This window comes from Hemiscyllium ocellatum, chromosome 11 (genome assembly GCF_020745735.1).
Source record: "Hemiscyllium ocellatum isolate sHemOce1 chromosome 11, sHemOce1.pat.X.cur, whole genome shotgun sequence".
NCBI classification, from domain to species: Eukaryota; Metazoa; Chordata; class Chondrichthyes; order Orectolobiformes; family Hemiscylliidae; genus Hemiscyllium; species Hemiscyllium ocellatum.
Genome location: NC_083411.1, coordinates 38,894,395 through 38,914,572, shown reverse-complemented (window position 1 = coordinate 38,914,572; position 20,178 = coordinate 38,894,395). Strand labels below are relative to the sequence as shown.

General features: G+C 42.6%; 1 protein-coding gene across 3 annotated transcripts in view; it reads left to right on the top strand.

The window, feature by feature from the left end:
• Nucleotides 1–20,178, top strand: part of si:ch211-200p22.4 (phosphatidylinositol-binding clathrin assembly protein) — a 162,699-nt gene that overhangs the window by 110,204 nt on the left and 32,317 nt on the right. For all 3 annotated transcript variants that reach the window (XM_060832539.1, XM_060832540.1, XM_060832541.1), the window contains one exon: nt 13,067–13,150. In XM_060832539.1, coding sequence (XP_060688522.1) covers nt 13,067–13,150 — 84 coding nt within the window. The remainder of the gene's footprint in view (nt 1–13,066; nt 13,151–20,178) is intronic.

Sequence of the window (20,178 nt, the reverse complement as noted above, 5' to 3'; positions counted from 1 at the left end):
TGCATTGTATAGGAAAATAAAGATCTTCACCAGAAGTAAGAGCACCTTTATCATCCTATAATACAGCCAAAGCAATCAAGGCAGGATTTTCTTTAAGCCTCTTTTTGATGGCGTGGAGTTGTGTAGTTGCCTTTTTCCGATTTAAATGTTTTGATGCTGCAAAAGACCCATCCCCTCTAATCTCAACTGAAAGGGTAGAAGACGAGAAGAATAACTCTGAAGTCCCACTAGAAAGGAACATCATTTATTGTTGAACTCCCAAGATAGAGTCACTACTTGTGGCATACATAGACTAAACCCAGCCCAGAGGTCATAATTCTGCAGACCCATTCCTGGGACTGCTTTATTTCTCTTTCTCTATATATCCTGAAGTATTAGCTTGCAACTGAATGTTGTTTTTCCCCATCGCCAAATCACTTTTTAAAAAACTTCTTAAATCTCCTGGTTATTTTTTAATTTTCTTTATCCTCCTACTACTGCCTAACTACGATTGTGCTTATATTTTTCCCAGTACCTATATTGTGTGTGCAGATGTGAGACACTGAAAGACAATAGGTATACAAATATTTATTTACTTCCCACCACCAGGAAGAAAGGTAACACCCAGGTGGCCAGTGACCAGCAGTACCCTTCTCAGAGGTGCATGATCAAACAGTGAAGCAGAGGGCATGGATTAAATCAAAATAGTTGGAGGGGGAAATAATGCACTCCACTCCCTGCAGTGCCTGCCTTTTTCCCTGAAAATCTCGAGTGTTGCTGGACACAGTGTGCTCCTTCTCCAGGGACAGTCAGGCTCTGACATAATTGTGGAAGAGGGGCTAGCAATTGGCCATGGTGGCCCGCTGCCTGTACCTGTTTATGGCCAGTTTGGCCAGGCCCAGGAACAGACCCACAAGGAGGCACTCTGACTTACCCCCCCCCCCCCCCCCCACCCCCGAACCGGGTGCCCTTTTTTTGTTTTTAACTACTATCCACCATCACTAAATCACTTGTGTAGCCAATTAGATATTTGCATGCAAATCCATTACTGGGTCTGCTTTTCTTAACCATCCTGTTCAGAGATGTTATTACACACTTCTTGAACAGGTGCAGCTTGAATCCAGGGCTCCACATCCCTGGTAGGGACTTTACCACTGTACTATCTGGATCTGCATTAATATTTTCTATTCAACCTATTCAGAGATGCTATTATACACATCTAGATCAGTCAGAACTTGAAACTGGGCCACCTAGCTCAGAATCTAGGACACTACCACTGTGCCACAAGAATCCCTGGGTGTGTTTTATTTTTATTTCATATCCGGAAGTGCTATCACGCACAACTTTAAACAACTTTCCTGCCACTAAGACATTATCAGGGTCTGTTTTTCTTTTGTTTTTATATTTGGAAGTGCGATCTGGGTCTGTGTTTTTTTGTTCCTACCCAGAAGTGTGACTCCTCCTTTTGTAAACTACTAACCACTACAGTAATCACCATGCGGCCAAGTAAATATTTGAGACCAATGTGAAGCATTAAAAGTGAGATGGGCTCTGTAGAGAGAGGGAAAGGACTAAATCAAAGTGGAGTTGAACAGGGAAAATTAAAGCACAGTATCGTCTGTGGTTTCAAGCCCTCTAAGCTCATTGAGCACATTAATGAACACTGCATGCTCATTCTCCAGTGGCACCTATCCTAAACATTAACTGAGAAGAGGGGCAGAAAGTTGGCCACACGAACACACACACACACACATACACACACACACACACACACACACCTGCTTTGCTTGTGTTTGAACCTATTTTCTACTCAATCTGTTCAGAGATATTACATCTCTGGAGTAAGTGGAATTTGAACCCATGTTTCTGAGCTCAGAGGAAGGGACACTACCACTGCCACAAGCAATTGTGACTGATTTATAGAATTTTCTTTTGATAAATCAGTTTGAGATGTTACGACAAATCTTTGCAGATGAGACTTGGAGTCATAGTCAAAGGTGTACAGCACAGAAACAGACCCTTTTGGTCCAACTCATTCCATACATGCACCACCCTCTGCTAGGCCCCTTTAATATTTTTCACTCTCACCCTAAACCTATGCCCTCTAGCTCTGGACTTCCTCCACCCCAGGGAAAAATCTTGTATCTATACCTATCCATGCTTCTCATGATTTTTATAAAGCTTTTGTCGCATAACCCCTCAGCCTCTGACGTTCCAGGGAAAACGGCCCCAGCCTATTCAGCCTCTCCCTGTAGTTCAAATCCTCCAATCCTGGCAACGTCCTTGTCAATTTTTTCTGAATCCTTTCCAGTTTCACAATCACCTTCTGATAAGACCGAGACCAAAATTGCATGCAATAATCTAAAAGTGGCCTTACCAATGTCCTGTATAGCCACAACATGATATTCCAACTCCTATACTCAGTGCTCTGCCCAACAATGCTATCTTCACTATCCTATTTACCTGCATCTCCACTTTCAAGCATTCAGTGACATCCTTGATCTTTGTCCCAAGTGGCAAACCCCATTCTGGAGTTATATCTGTGACTGCAGAAATGGCTATCTGTACCCTCACTATTGAGTCTTCCAGTAGATTTGTTCTCAAGTTTTGTCACCATGCTTGGTAACATCCGTGAGCTTCCGATGAAGTACTTGGCGTTCTGTCCTGCTTGCTATTTGTATCCTGGTCTATTAGATTAGAACCCTACCCTTCGGGCCAACAAGTCCACAGCAAATCTCCAAAGAGCAATCCACCCATGCATTTACCCAAACACTACAGGCAAGTTGGCATAGCCAATTCACCTAACCTACCCATTTTTGGACTGTGGGAGGAAACTGGAGCACCTGGAGGAAACCCACGCAGACACTGGGAGAATGTGCAAACTTCACACATTTTTGTCTGGGGTGGGAATTGAACCCAGGTCTCTAGCACTGAGGCACAGTGCTAACTACTGTGCCGCCCACAATTGTTGTGCTGGGTTACATCATTTCTAGTTCTTTTTCTGGAGATTTGTGAATGGAGTCCAAATATGTTTTTGTTAAAGGATGCCTTGTTTGAATGCCATGCCTTGAGGAATTTCCATGCATGTCTTTGTTTAGCCTGTCCCAGGAAGGATGTATTGACTCAGTCGAACTAATGTCCTCCTCCTCCTGTGTGTAGGGATTTTAGTGATAGTTGATCATGTCTGTTGATGCTCATGTTTCCTGGTGGCTAGTTTCCTGCCCACCTGTCCAATGTAATGTTTTGTTGGAGTCCTTGCAGGGTGTTATTGTATATGATCGCTCTGGTTGTTGGTATGGGGTCCTTCTAAATTCTTCATGTGCTTTGTGTGGTGGTAGGGTTGTGGGCTTTCTTGATACCTAGTGGCCAGAGTAGTCTGGTCGTTGTCTGATTTTGATATATGACAGGTTGGCTAGAGTCTCTGAGCGTGCCATGTCGTCTTGGTTAAGTCTATGTAGGAATCGGTGGACTACGCTTATCGGGTACTCGTTGTTCCCTGAATACGTTGTATAGGTGTTTTTTCCTCAGCTGCTCGTAGTTCCTGGGTATTGCAGTGTTGTAGCTCATTTAAATGTCCTGCTGCAGCTCAGTTTGTGGGTGTTGGGATGATTTGCTCTTGTAGTTGAGAATCTAGTCTGTGTAAATGCTGGTCTGCAGCTCTCCATTAGTTTCTCGTTCTACTGTGACATCCTAAGGAGGGGATTTTGCTTTTCTTTGGTACAAAAATTCGCCAGTAAGAATCTTGTTTGTGTTTGTGGGTTCCTTCTAATTTGTTTCATGATGACGAAGATACCATCCACGTGTGATCACCAATATCAGGGCTCTTTGCAGAAGCAGTTATGCAGAGGTTAGAATGAGCAGCCATTCCCATAATCCAGCCCAAGTTTTACGTCCGCTGTGTGGATGAATCATCACAAAATGCAACAAATTAGAAGAAACACATAAACAACCCTTTTACTATAAAGGTCACCAAAGAGGAAGCAAACAGTAACTGACTCCCGTTCCTAGATGTCATCGTAGAAGGAAAAATCAATGGAGAACTGCAGACCGGTGTCTACAGGAAAGCCCCACACAGTGAACAGGTACTCAACTACAAGAGTAATCATCCCAACACACTCCAAATGAAGCTACGTCAGGGCAGTATTTAAACAAGCCACAACAGACTGCAGCACCCAGGAACTAAGCAGCCAAGGAAAAACACTTATACGATGTGTTCAGGAATAACAGATACCCGACTTTAAGCACCGTTTGCCAATTCCTACATAACCAACCTAAACAAGAAGACCTAACACACACGGACTCTAGCCACCCTGCCATACATCAAAGATATGAGATGACAACCAGACTACTCTGGCCCCTAGGCATCATGGTAGCCCACAAACCTGCACCAACACCAGCAAAATAATCATCGTGTACAAAATACCCTGTAAGGGCTACAACAAACATTACATTGGGCAGCCACCAAAAGACATGACCAGTTATCACTAATCCATACGCAGACAAAGAGGGACACCAGTTCAACTGGGACAAACTAAACTAAGACACGCATGGGAATTCCTAGAAGCCTGGCATTCGAACTGGAACTCCATTTAACAAACATAGATTGGTAAATGGGATCCAAATCTTTTCAAAAAAACTGGAAGTGATACCACCCAGCACAACAGACTAAGACACAAAATGCAAGAGAGACCAAAAACCAGTGTTTCATCGGAGGCTCACTGATGTTACCTAGCATGGTGACAATGTTTAAGAATACATCTACCAGCTCAACGAGCAAACTTACAACCTGAACTACAAATCTTCTCCAAAATGGAAAACTGTAGCTCTCCCTCACTACTGAGTTTCGTACCCCCATAATTCCCCCTTGCCATTGAGTCTCCTACCACTATAGTTCTCCCTTTTTTGTACAGCTGGTTTCTGGAGCTGGTTAACAAACACTGGTACCAGAGGGCAGTCAGGAGTCTGATGTCTGCTCAGCCCCTTAAGAACTATAGTCAAATGCACAAGTTGACGCAAGAGCAGCAGGCAGGATTATTGCAAGCCATCCAGAAACTAGCTCAAAGACTGAAAAAGTCCATCAGTATTATCTATAACCTGTTGCTGTCTGACATGTGTCTGGCTACCTCTGGATAGATTGGTGATTACAATGGAGACCCAAGTCCATCACCACTCCTTGTGTACCAGATATGCAGACCTGAACTACATCACTCCACTCCAGTTAATAGTACTTGGCACCAACAGCAAGGTGTTGGGGGACAAGGATCCTTGACCTCTCTCCAGTTGCCACTTCCCCTCAATGCTTATCAATTATCTGACACTTCCTGTCGAGGATGATATGCCCATAGTCACGAGCTGAAGTACTTATCTATCAAGAGGCTTTTGAGCGGTTCAGCCAGTTGTCCTGATGAAGAAACTGGTTTGTAATAAGGCCAGTTCCTGTCTTCAAATATTAGCAAATCCTCATGCTTAACAGGGTTGGGCAAAGTTGCAGGGATCCCTTGCTCCAGAAAAATGGTTCATCTGCACTAATGTGCCCATTGTCATGAATTAGCTCATCAATTTAAGTGACCCTGAAATGGCAGTGTTTCTGGGCAAAAGAATGCCATATTTTTATTTAAATCAAAAATGATGTAAATGATATACACATTACTTTTTAATTAATATTCTGTTACTACTACAGATTAGCCAGGATGGCCATTGTTGCATCTTATTATTTAAAACCAATTGAGATTGCCAATTCTGTACCGTTTTTGAGCACCAATTGGTCATTTTAGTTTTTCTAATCAACCTGTCCAGACATGTTACTACACATCTCTGGAGCAGGTGGGATTTGAGTCCAGGCCTCCACAGCCCAGAGGTAGGGAAACTACCTCTCTGCTACAAGAGCCATCAGTAGCTCTGCTATTTTTTCTATTTATTTTCTCCTCTTCTCAAGTGCTATTGCACAGTGAGATTTGCCCACCACTAAAATCACTGATCGTTTTTGTAAACTACTAACCCCTTCCTAAGAATTGTCCACGTAGCCAATTTAAATATTAAAAGAAAAACCCATGGTAATTTTGGTCTTTTTTTTTGACTTGGGTGATGAGTTCCAGCTGGACCGGCTATAGTCTGTTACCAGAAGAACTCCTGCTCAATGAGCTATACAAGGAGATTGGTGATTTCCCCATGGGCCTTGAAGGGGTTAATCACAATGACTAGTAAAATAGGGGTAGAAGCTTGGGCATGTTAAGAATGATTTCAGCATGGTAATAATGGGAGAGCACTTTACAGTTAATCTTTCTTTGTTGCCAGGATACAGATGTCTGCATCCTACTTGAGCCCTCTTTACCCTCCTCTTAAAAGCTAAAGGGTTATTTCTTTGTATTAGCTGATGAGTTGGAGGTTGGCAACTCTTTCAGCCCTATCGTTGACCATTTTCTCCTCCAATGAGACAAAAATGAGGGATTGAGTGCAGTGAAGATGACTAGTACAGCAGTTCGTGGCAGTGCAGTTGGAGAAAATGTCGCAAGTGAATAGAAAGTGCTGAGGACAATAAGATTTAGTTATGTGTTGGGATGGAGCAGATGAGGCCCATTAAAGGAAGCAGTGACCTTGAGCCTTGATGGGAGAAATGTACAGTGGTAAAGTTAGTGAATGTGAGGTAGCAGAGAGAAAATGGTTACAATCAACCCTGTAGAGCATCATATATCATGTTTCATTCTTTCTACACTGCTGGGCTTTTCTCTGGTGAGAGTACAATAGTGCAAGCAGAGCATGCTCTATTGTACTCTCACCAGAGGTGAGGTGTGGTGCATGCAAAATGAGAAGCAGTAGAGAATTATGGGAGAACCTATTACAGATCACCCAGTGAAATCCTCCATAAAACTCTTCACTTAGCTGATTTTTGGCAAATTTCAGCCATTTTAAACAGTTTTAAGGCTTTGTGGATAAAAAGAAAAGATTCTGACGGAGAGTGTAGTTGAGGCAAAAATGGAATGATTGGTCTCTAACCAGTGGAATCCTCTGGGAAGGCAAGGTACCAAGAGAAAATTGAAGGATAGCGGAGTTTGTTTTTTTTTTACTGATCTTTGGGACAAGGCATCCAAAGTGCACTAAAGGAAGAAAAAAGAACTCAAACGAACAAATTATGGGTTGTTGAGACCATCACTTTTTTTCCTCATTTTGTGTTTGGTTTGGAGCGGAGAGTTGAAGTTAAGAATTCAGCTTTGAAAATCCCTTTCTTTTGAAAGAGTGTTTTCTGTGGGGAACTGGCCTGGTAAATAATGCAACTTAACTAATGTAAGGACACTAAATGAATCTGTACAGAGGTGTTGCCTTACTCAGGGCTCGTGGCTGATTGGATACCCAGACAAACACTGGGAGAATGTGCAAACTCCAGAGTTGCCCGAGGTTGGAATCTAGCCTGGGTCCCTGATGCTGAGAGGCAGCAGTATCAAACACTGAGCCACTATGCCACCTTTTTTTTTTTGGGAAACTATTATTGAAGTAAAAATTACAATTCTTTAACTTTTTTAAAAACGTATTCCTTAAACCCTACTTATAGTTATGATCAAAGAAGATTGAGCTTTAGATTGTGATGTTCATTACATTCTTGTTTACCTATGCTCTTCCAAAGTTACATTATTTATTTAATATTTTAAGTTATATAAACCTAGTATCTAAGATCTATTATTCATAAAATCAGTTTGGGAGCAGTTGAGTAATTTTAATGGTTGTTGAATGTATGCTTTAATTTTACTGTGTTGCAAATCTAGTGATAGTGTGGCTGATTTGGTTTGGCTTGCTCACCCTGTATTGTAACAGGGTGAAGATGTAGAGTGGTTCTGCTGTATTTAATGATGCTGTGTGTAATAAGACGAAACATGGGGATCAATTAGTGTGTCTGCTTTCATGCAAGGAGTGTCCGGAATAAGAGTGACAAACTTAAAGCATGGATCAGTACTTGGGGCTACGATGTTGTGGCCATAACAGAGACCTGGGTTTCACAGGGGCAGGAATGGTGGCTTGATCCAGGGTTTAGAATCTTTAAAAAGACCAGGGAGAGTGGATAAAGAGGAAGGGTGCAGCATTGCTAATCAGAGCGCATCACAGCTACAGAAATGAAGGTTGTTGAGGAAGGTTTGTTTACTGAATCGGTATGGATGGAAGTTAGGAATAGCAAGGGAACAGTCACCGCATTAGTGGTCTGTAGAAAACCCCCAATAGCAGTTGAGAGATTAAAGATCTCATCAGCAGGCAGATTCCAGAAAAATGCTAAAGTAGCAGTATTATGGGTGATTTCAACTTTCCCAATATCGACTGGAACCTCCTTAGTGCAGTTGGTTTGGAGGAATGTTTTTGTCAGGTGTGTTCAGGAGGGTTTCCTCAATCAGTATGTAGACAGACTGACCAGGGGAGAGGCCATTTTGGATTTGGTGCTCGGCAACTAGCCAGGACAGGTGTTAGATCTCATGGTGGGAGAGCACTTTGGTGATAGTGATCACAACTGCCTCACATTTAGCATAGCCTTGGGGAGTGAAAGGAGCAGTTAGAGGGAAGATATTTAATTGGGGAAAAGGAAACTGACGCTGTCAGACAGGAAGTGGGAAGAACAGACTGGGAGCAATTGTTCCACAGAGGGCACAGCAGACGTGGAGACTATTTAAGGAGCAGTTGCGAGTGATGCACGAATGTGTTCCTCTGAGACAGGTAAGAAGGGGTAAGATTAAGGTACCTCGAATGATTAGAACAGAGGAACTTCTTGTCAAAAGGAAGAAGGCAGCTTGCATAAGGTGGAGGAAGCCAGGATCTAGCACTGCTTTAGAGGATTACAGGCTTGCTAGAAAGGAGCTCAGAAATGGACTGAGGAGAGTCAGGAGGGGGCACAAAAAAGGCTTGGCAAGACTGATTCGTGAGAACCCAAAGGCATTTTACTCATGCGTGAGGAATAAGAGAATGGTCAGGGAGAAGGGAAGGCCGATCAGGGATAGCAGAGGGAATTTGTGCGTGGAGTCTGAGCAGAAAAGGAGAAGCCCTAAATGAGTTTTTTGCTTCAGTTTTCACTAAGGAAAGGGAACTTGTAAATAACCTAGAGGAGCTGGGATACAGTTTTGACCCGATCAAGATTGAAGTTGATGTGCTGGAAATTTTGGAAAACATGAAGATTGATGTGCCCCTAGGGCCAGACCAGATTTATTCTAGGCCGCTCCAGGAAGCGAGAAAGGAGGTTGCTAAGCCGCTAGCGAGGATATTTGCCTCCCCACTCTCGGGAATCGTACTGGAGGATTGGAAGGAGGCGAATGTTCCACTTTTCAAGAAGGGTAATAGGGAAATTCTTGGCAATTACAGACCAGTCAGTCTTGCGTCTGTGGTCAGCAAAGTTGTGGAAAGAATTGAGGGATAGGATTTATGACTTTGACAAGCATAGTGTGATATTAGGCAGTGAGCATGGCTTTGTGAGGGGCAGGTCATGCCTCACAAATCTATTGGGTTCTTTGAGGAGGTGACAAGCCGGATCGATGACGATAGAGCAGTGGATGTTGTGTATATGGCTTTCAGCAAGGCATTTGACAGGGTTCCCCATGGTAGGCTCATTCATAAAGTCAGGAAGTATGGGGATACAGGGAGATTTGGCTATCTGGATTGGTGGCTGACAGAAGGCAGAGAGTGGTTGTAGATGGAAAATATTCTACCTGGAGAACAGTATTGAGTGGGGTCCCGCAGGGCTCTGCTCCTTGTAGTTAAGTAAATTTGCAGATGACACGAAAGGTTGGAGGTGTCACCTATAGTATAGAGGGTTACTGCAGGTTGCAGCGTGACATAGACAGGATGCAGAGCTGGGTTGAAAAATGGCAGATGGAGTTCAACCTGGATAAATGCGAAGTGATGCAATTTGGAAGGTCGAACTTGAATGCTGAATATAGGATTAAAGTCAGGATTCTTGGCAGTGTGGAGGAACAGAGGGATCTGGATGTTCAAGTACATAGATCCCTCAAAGTTGCCACCCAAGTGGATAGGGTTGTTAAAGTTTATGGTATTTTGGCTTTCATTTTAACAGGGGTATCAAGTTTAAGAGCCGTGAGGTTTTGCTGCAGCTCTGCAAGTCCCTGGTGAGACCACAATTGGAATATTGTGTCCAGTTCTGGTCGCCCTACTGTAGGAAAGATGGAGGGTGAAAAGAAGGTTTACCAGGATGCTGCCTGGACTGGAGGGCTTGCTGTATGAAGAAAGGTTGAATAAGTTCGGACCTCTCTGAAGAGAAGGAGGAAGGGAGGAGACCTGATCGAGGTGTACAAAATGAGAGGAATAGATGTTCAATAGCCGGAGACCGTTCCCCAGGGCAGGATTGACTGGTACAAGAAGTCATAATTTGAAGATATTGAGGAAGGTATAAAGGAGACATCAGAGGTAGGTTCATTACACAGTTGTGAATGCATGAAATGCATTGCCAGTTGAGGTGGTGGAAGCAGAAGCATTGGAAACATTTAAGCGACTGCTGGACATGCACATGGATAGCAGTGAGTTGAGGGGTGAGTAGGTTAAGTTACTATGTTTTACATTAGGATCAAGTCTCTGCACAACATCGTGGGCCAAAGGGCCTGTTCTGTGTTGAACTTTTCTACGTATGTTCTAAGAGGTTGCCATTCCAGGTAGAATGTAAGTAATGTAATTCAGCTTCTACCTAAAGCATTCTTGCAGTGTCCTCAAATAATTGAGGAATACTTTGTCATTTCAAGGAAGCTGTATGACAAAGTTTGAGGAGTGATTGAAATTGACTTCTGTATTTCATTAAGCTTGGGTATGGCTGTGTCCTTTCCACTTGCGTATTTTTAACTCTGATAGAAGGGAAGTAAAATGTAAACTTGAATCAGCTGAGTCAAATCTTGTCCTTTTTTTAACTGTGTGTTTTAGCTTTGACTAGAAATACCATCTTTTTTTTAAATTTCAACTAAAAGGTGCATTGTGTCAGAATACAAACATAATCATTGGGTCATAATTGAAATCTACTTTACTTTTGGGAGAAGCAATACAAACATATATTTCAAAAATCAAAGATAAAACTGATGTATTGCTGTCCAGAATTGAAGAAACTAATGATGCTTGTGGTGATTCCACCCAAAGTTTGTCTGCTCTACAATGAAGTACCATTCCAATTTGCAGAATGAGTACCAGTACAAGAAACTTGTTTAAAAACTTCACCAGTAATGCCAATATTCAACAGTAGATGATCTATCATGTTTGAGTTTTCTTCTGTTAACTTGCCCCTCTCTCTTCCCTCTTCTGAATTCCAGAACTTGAATGCCTCAAATTTGGTGTTTACCATGACTTGAGTTTTGTTTTAGAAAAAGGATACCACACACATTAATGCAGTGATAACATTTAATTCAAAATAAATTTTACAATTTTAAAAGTATCTAGATTTAAATGTCTTTGCATTTAGAATTTAATAAATCTGTTATTCTGACTTTAGAATATTACTTTTGAATTATTTTCAAAGCCTTGAAGATAGCAAGAAAACATGTGCCCTTTCAAAACAGGTGTATAAATGTGAAGCTTTAAATGAACATTGTTAATCAAAAGTTTGGAAGAAACCAGTTAACTAATAAGTGCAGTGTTCTAAGTTATAGTGATGAAGGAAGTTGTGAATTTTGGACATAATCAAGCAGAGGGTGGTACATGTATGGAATGAGCTGCTAGGGGATGTGGTGGAGGCTGGTACAATTGCAACATTTAAGAGGCATTTGGATGGGTATATGAATAGGAAGGGTTTGGAGGGATATGGCTTGGGTCGGACTAGATTGGGTTGGGATATCTGGTCGGCATGGACAGGTTGGACCGAAGCGTCTGTTTCCATGCTGTACATCTATGACTCTATATCAGCATCTTTTCCCCTCCCTCCACTTCACTTGCCCTCAGCAATACCACTGCCACTACCCAGTGAACTTTGACCAATTTATATGTACTATGACAGGTGGCCCTGAAGCTTTCCTTAACAACAGAAAATGTCTATTACAGTAAAGTATACTGAAAAGGTGACTGTTCCTGTATAAGTACCGTTGATGTTTTTGTTTTATCTGATTTCATCCCTTGTGGATTTATCTTTCCCGATGTTGGAGTGTTCACTGGATGCTAACTTAAAATAAGGCGTATTTATCTGAAATGAGTTTGAGATAATCCTTCAGAACATGTGTGCATTGTTCATACTCTTAGCATAGAGTACCTCACTTTGTTGAGATTTTCTTGGACTGTTTTGTGTGAAAGACTTTGGGTGATTTTTATCTATTTCTATAAATGAGTGGCTGTCCTGGTGCTTGCTCAATGCTTTCATTAACAATGTGCTTTAATCTTCTATTCATTTAGACTAATATTGAAAAGTACTGGTATTTGGAAGGTTTTTGTACTGCTAGTTTCCGTAATAATTGGTTGGTAGAGAGGTAGAATAAATGCTTTAAAACATAACTGACTCTGTTTCATATGAGAGGAAATCTAGTTAATTGCACTAAGGTTACTACTTAGCCAGGTTGATTTCTTAGAATATGATTTCTTCTATGGGTGTTTTAATCTGGCCCAATCAGGGAGTCCCGGTTGACTGTGTTTTTACAAGTACATTTGTTCTGAACGAAGTGTCAGGGATTCTGTTCACTCCAGGAGCTGGCTCTGTTAGTTGGGTCTGTGTAATGTCTGCCAGTTACTACTAATTTGAACATTTGCAATTGAATTTAAACTGGGAGTACTATGTTTCTTCTAGCAAGTATTTCTGAATTTTCACGTATCTTTTCAGATCCAAATAAATTTGGATCTAAAGAAATTCAGGTAACTTTGTAAATTTCGTTATGGCTGTCAATTTTCAGAGAATTGTAGGAACAAATGTTCACATTTTCTTCACTATCCCCTCCAAAGCTGCTTTAGATGAATAGTTGTTTAAAAAAGTTCAAACTACTGTATTTTATTTCCTCTTTTAAAACTGAAAAGTTTTAGACATTTTAGAAAGCATTTATAAACTTGTTTTAAATGGGAACCGTATTTGTAAAGATCTATGGGGTGGCATGTGGAGGGAAAGATATTTTGGTACTGCACATAATTCCTGTAACTCTTTCTTTCCTAGATGTGTTCAACTCTTTTCCTGAGCCAAGTCCAGCTACATCTACAAACGTTGAACGCTTTCCTGAGGCCGACATATTTGCTGCAGGTATTTAAAGTGCATAATTGTTGTATAGCAATGGTGGCTTATTTTGATCAATCTGCGGTTAAAATTGGAGAAATTGCAACACAATGCAATTTATTCGAATAATCATTGTAGTTTCACCATGCAACCTAGAGTTACCTATTTTAATTTCTTTTCCATGTAGAATCTGAACTTGTGTTTTAATTCTGAGATGGGCTACCATATCCTACAGTCTCAACTTTTAATTACCATAGTCAGTTTGCACGATAACGGAGTTTAAGAGTTTGGCCAGAATCGAAGGTCTGTGTTGTGGGGAATGGTGAGATATGTGACCAAATTGGGCAAGAGACTGGTGAAGTACATATTTCCTTCAAATCATCTTACCTGATGTTTTATGTTTTCCACAAGCAGCATGCTGAGATTCCTGCCAAATAAGTAGCAAGTTTTCAAATTGACAGCAACTAGTGATTGAAAAGATCCTTGTTGATCATTACTATTCCAGCTGTGATCTTGCCAAACTAGGCATTAGGAAAACCAGAGCAGGTGTTTAGTGGATTTGTTGCCACCTTTGGCCTCAATCTTGCCTGAGGCCAAGCTACAGAGTAGGGCACAATTAATGGGCACACACCTTTCTACCACAAATTGGAGAGAAGGAGCAACGCTCCGAAAGCTAGTGCTTCCAAATAAACGTATTGGACTACAACCTGGTGTTGTGATCTTTAACTTTTGTTCTACCACAAACACTGACCCTTAAATTTCAGGGAGTCATTGCTACCATGCTGGCATTTCTGCAATGTACTTGCAGTGCACCCAGCAAGCCCAAAATTGTCTAGCAGGGCACACTGGCTGCCAGCATTTTTTAAAATCAGCATCAGGTATGTGTACTGCTCGGCAACAGGAACCCAATCCATGCTATGGATCAGGCTGTCTACCAGGGCAACTCTTCTTGCCCTTTAGGCACCAGGTGAAAGTGCACTAAAGGCATGCATTGCCTAGTTGTCCCTTGTAATAATAGTTAACTCAGACATGCAACCAGGTAGGTGGCCATGCAATGCATCAGTCCTCAGTAAGGGTGCATGCATCTTGTCATAGCACATGACAGCAGGATTCAGGCCCAACACATGACCTATGCAGCCAGCCTGAAAGTCATAGAGGAATAGGCTACAGGGTAGGGTGGTAAGCAAGTGTAAGAGCATTTGGTGACTTGGGTATTGACCTGAGAAAATGCGAAGCTTGTTGGGTTGATGGAATGGGCACTTAAAAGGGAGAGGTATCTCCATGTGAGGGCAAGCTACCTGGCCCACTCTCTTCCCTCTGCCTTCACAACTGACAACCAACGCAAGTGTGCCTGACTCTCCTATATCCCTTGACCGTGTTCAACCTCTATTACAACTGCCGACCTGTCCACGGAGGTAGAAATGTAGGAGGCATTGGATTCTCTAGCTTCAGTACATTTTGTTTACTTGTCTGTTACTACTGCCCCTCCTTCTGTGAAGTCCCTCATAGTTATCACTGGTCAAAGAACCAAGAAAATTTACAACCCAGGAACAGGCCCTCCAAGCCTGAGCAGATTCAAATCTATTGTCTAAACCTGTTGCCCAATTCCTAAGCATCTGTATCCCTTTGCTCCCCACCTCAAAGCGTCTGTCCAGACATATCTTAAATGAATCTACCGTGCCTGCCTCTACCACCTCTGCTGGCAACACATTCCAGACACCAACCACCCTCTGTGTGTAAAGTTCTTGCTGCATGTATTCCCCCTTGAACTTTTCACCCCTCCCCTTGAAAGCATGACCTCTTGTTATTGAATCCTTCACCCTGGGGAGAAAGCTGAACTCTGTCTACCCTAGATTTTGTAAACCTCAATCAGGTCCGCCTCTATCTCCTTTTTTCTAATGAAAACAAACTTAACCTACTCAACCTCTCTTCATAGCCATCACCTTCCATTCCAAGCAACATCCTTGTAAACCTTCTCTGCACCCTCCAAAGCGTCCGCCTCCTTTTGGTAATGTGACGACTAGAACTGTACACCGTATTCTAAATGCAGCTGATCCAATGTCTTGTACAATTTTAACATGACCTGCCAGCTCTAATACACAATACCCTATCCAATGAAGGCAAGCATACCATATGCCTCCTTGACCACTCTATCCACCTTTTGCAGCAACCTTCAGCGTACAATGCAGCGTACCTGCACTCCCAGATCTCTCTGCTTATCAACGTTTCCCAAGGCTCTTCCGTTAACTGTATAATTCGCTCTAGAATTAGACTTGACTTGCCTAAATGCATCGCCTCACATTTGTCTGGATTGAACTCCATCTGTCACTTTTCCGCCCAGCTCTCCAGTTTATCTATATTCTGTATTATTTGACAGTCCCTTATGCTTTCTGCTACTCCACTAATCTTCATGTCATCTGCAAACTTGCTGATCATACCAACAGTGCCCTCTTCCAGATCATTTATGTATATCACAAACAACAGTGGCCCCACCACTGGTCACCTTTCTCCATCTCAACTCCCTTCAACTACTACTGTCTCCTGTTGCTCAATCAGTTCTTTATCCACCCAGCACGCCATGTGACTTCACTTTTTCTCCATTAGTTTACTATGGGGAACCTTATCAAATGCCTTACTGAAGTCCATGTATATGACATCAACAGCCCTTCCTTCATCTATCAACTTGGTCACTTCCTCAAAGTTGGTAAGGCATGATCTCTCCCCCACAAAACCATGTTGGCCTATTGATAAGCCAATCTTTTCTAAATATAAATGGACTTTGTCCCTTGTACCTTCAGCAATTTCCCCCACCACTGACGTCTGACTCACTGGCCTGTAGTTACCCAGAATGTCCCTACTACCTTTCTTGTGCAGGAGGACAACATGAGCAACCTTCCAGTCTTCCAACACCTCCAACTGTGTTTAAGGATGCCACAAAGATATGTCAAGGCCCCACCTCCCTCGCATCCTGGGATAGATCCCATCCGATCCTGGGGATTTGTCCACCTTAACGACTAGCCTACCCAACACATCTTTCCTACTTATGTCAACGTGATCCAGACTAATCAAGCTTCTATCTCTAATCTCAAGATTCATCATGTTCTTCTCCGCAGTGAACACTGATGCAAAGTAATAATTCAGAATCTCCCCCATTCTGTCAGGTTCGACACACAGCCTTTCTTCTTTACCTTTTTAGTGGACCAATCCTTTCTCTATTTACCAGCTTGCTTATAAGAATAAAATGCTTTGGGATTCTCCTTAATTCTGCATTTGCTGGGTGCTGAGAAGGTGCCTAGTGCATGACAGCTATCTGCTACAACTGTAAGTGGAAACTAATAATTCAAATTAGATTAGCCAGGTGGATTTTATAGAATATGATTTCTTTTATGGATATTTTAATCTGCTCCAATCGGAGTCCTGGCTGATAGATAAGAACATGTGTTGCTGTCAGGTGGTAGTGTGGGGGAGAAATTGGAATAAAGCAGATTTTAAAGTGTGTTGGGGTTCTATTTCCTCTGATCCAGCTCTATGCTAGCTGGGTCAGTGACATGTACAATGCATGTGTTAATAAAGGGTGACTTGGTGATGGAATAACTCTGTATCCCAAACACTTTAATGCTTCCTCCAGGAAGCCATCTCTGTTGTCACCAGCAGTTGACCTCTCCCCTAGAGCTTGCTGGGTCTCCTACAGTATGCTGTGGTGGCTTGGTGCAACTGTAACATAGTAAAAACAGAAGACTCTGTGCACAGTGGTTAGGAGTGATGTTCCCTGTCAGGTATTGACACTGGTGAATGTTAGAATTGCAGTGGAATGATGAGCTTTACTTGCTCAGCTGCTGGGACGTGGACATTGCAGCATCCCTGCAGGAGCAGTCCCCATTCCTCCCCTGCAAGGACAAGAATTCTTTCCTGAGGTGAGGATGCAATGTACTGACATGACTCACCACAATCCATCCATTTGCCTAGTTATAGAATGTCTTTTGCAATTGTGTAAATGAGACACACAAAGATGTAGATAGCATGACTGTTACTGTTGGTGCATATGGAGGAAAGATGTTAAGGCATTTGAAGGGAGTGAGGAGGCAATGCCTGCTCAGTGTTAGTGATTTGAGAGGGTGGGTTTCGAGCAGGTGATTGAGTGTTACATATGACAGAGGAGATGGCAGGACATGGATTTTTTTGAAGGGTCTGTGCAGAGACTGGGATGTTGAGAGAGGGGTGGCAGAGCAGAGTATGATACTATGATGGAGCAGAGAAGATCATAGACCTTTCTGCACTGCAGCTCTGTCCTCTGGAGGTGACACTAACCTTGGTAACAATCTCTGACCAGCCTGGTACCATCTGGTGATGCACCTCTGGCCACCCAGGAAGAGAACATCTCTTCAATACACCACCCCATCCACCAGGACCTTCAGGTCCCCCTCTGACGTGCCAGCCACCGCTTCTCCATCTCCTTGCCATCTGCTTCCGTGTGGAACAGCTGCCAAATGCTCTTCTAGGTCAGCAGCAGGCATTCAAACATGTTGAGGATACAAAGAATGTTGGTCTTAGGGCAGCTAATTGCTGAGTGATGAATTGTTCCAGGACTAATACATGATGAGATGGAGTAGAATTGGATATGATGCACATCATAGGGGAGGAACAACAGTTGGTGATATTCAGCCAGCAAACACTCTGCCTGTGGCAAACATCGCTTCCTGATGTAACTTGAACTAAACAAAACAGCCGTAAGTTTCGGTTCACAATCCCTTTTTATTTTAGGGAAGGAAAGTCTCTCATATGCAATCAGAGATCATCAAAAATAAAAACGTAATGCTTAGATTTTTAAGTTTAAGATTCTGCAAAAGCATACAATGGGCACAAATTTTAGCTGTGATTATGAATCGGTATGATTAGGTGACAGTGTGGCCTAAATGTGCTGTTGACTTATTTGAAAAGAATTTTTTTATACATTGAGTACTTGAAAATCACTTTTTTGTTGGTGCACCTTGAATTCAGTGTGAATGAGAAAGGTAATTAATGGACATATTCTAAATCTTATACAATAGGTGCAGGAATAGGCCATTCTGCCCTTCAAGCCTGCACCACTATTCAATATGACCATGACTGAGTATCCTGTTCCTGCCTTATCTCCATAACCCTTGATTCCACAGTCCTTGAGAACTCTATCCAACTCTTTCTTAAATGAATCCAGAGACTGGGACTCCACTGCCCTCTGGGGCAGAGCATTCCACATAGCCACCATTTTCTGGGTGAAGAAGTTTCTCCTCCTCTCTGTCCTAAATGGCCTATCCTGTATTTTTAAGTTGTCCTCTGGTTCGGCACTCACCCGTCAGTGGAAACTTGTTTCCTGCCTCCAGAGTGTCCAATCCTTTTAATAATCTTATGTCTCAATCAGCTCCCCTCTGTCTTCTAAACTCAAGGGTATACAAGCCCAGTCGCTCCAGTCTTTCAGTGTAAGGTAATCCCGCCATTCCAAGAATTGACCTCGTGAACCTACACTGCACTCCCTCAATAGCCAGAATGTCTTTCCTCAAATTTGGAGACCAGAACTGCGCACACTACTCCAGGTGTGGTCTCACCAGGACCCTGTACAGCTGCAGAAGAACCTCTTTTGCTTGTATACTCAATCCCTCTTGTTATGAAGGCAGCATGCTATTAGTCGTCTTCACTACGTGCTGTACCTGCATGCTTACCTTCATTGACTGGTGTATAAGAACACCCAGATCTCTGTACTGCCCCTTTACCTAAATTGATTCCATTCAGGTAGTAATCTGCCTGTTCTTGTCATACATTTATAGTTATCCACTTTGGATTCATGACTGGAGAGAGGCAAATGTAATTCCTCTCTTCAAGAAAGGAAATAGGGAAATCCCCAGCAATTACAGACCAGTAAGTCTCACGTCTGTCGTCTGCAAGGTGTTAGAAAGGATTCTGAGGGACCGGATTTATGACCATCTGGAAGAGCATGGCTTGATTAAATGCAGTCAACACTGCTTTGTGAGGGACAGGTCATGTGTCTCAAACCTTATCGAGTTCTTTTGAGGATGTGACTAGAAAAGTTGGAGGGTCGAGCTGTGGATGTGGTGTATGTGGACTTCAGCAAGGCATTTGATAAGGTTCCCCATGGTAGGCTCATTCAGAAGGACAGGAGGAATGGGATTCAGGGGAACATAGCTGTATGGATACAGAATTGGCTGGCCAACAGAAGACAGCAAGTGATAGTAGGAGGAAAATATTCTGCCTGGAAGTCTCTGGTGAGTGATGTTCCACAGGACTCTGTCCTTGGGCCTCTATTGTTTGTTGTTTTTATTAATGACTTGGTTGGGGGGGATTGAAGGATGGTTCAGCAAGCTTGCAGATGACAAAGGTTGCAGGTGTCATTGACAGTATAGAGGGCTGTTGTAGGCTGCAGTGGGACATTGACAAGATGCAGAGATGGGCTGAGAGGTGGCAGATGGAGTTCAATCTGGATAAATGCAAGGTGATGCATTTTGGAAGGTCGAATTTGAAAGCTGAGTACAGGATTAAGGATGGCATTCTTGGCAGTGTGGAGGAACAGAGGGATCTTGGGGTGCAGGTACATAGATCCCTTAAAATAGCCACCCGGTGGACAGGGTTGTTAAGAGAGCATATGGTGTTTTGGATTTCATTAACAGGAGTATTGAGTTTGAGTCATGAGATCTTGTTGCAGCTCTATAAAACTTTGGTTAGACCACACTTGGAATACTGCGTCCAGTTCTGGTCGCCCTATTATAAGAAAGATGTGGATGCTTTGGAGAGGGATCAGAGGAGGTTTACCGGGATGCTGCCTGGACTGGAGGGCTTATCTTATGAGGAGAGGTTGACTGAGCTCAGACTTCCCTCATTAGAGAAGAGGGGACCTAATTGAGATATACAAGATAATGAGAGGCATAGATAATTGGAGACTATTGACTATATTTCCCTGGGCAGAAATGACTAACACGAGGAGTCATAGTTTTAAGCTGGTTGGAGGAAAGTATAGAAGGGATGTCAGAGGTGGGTTCTTTACAGAGTTGAGAGAGCATGGAATG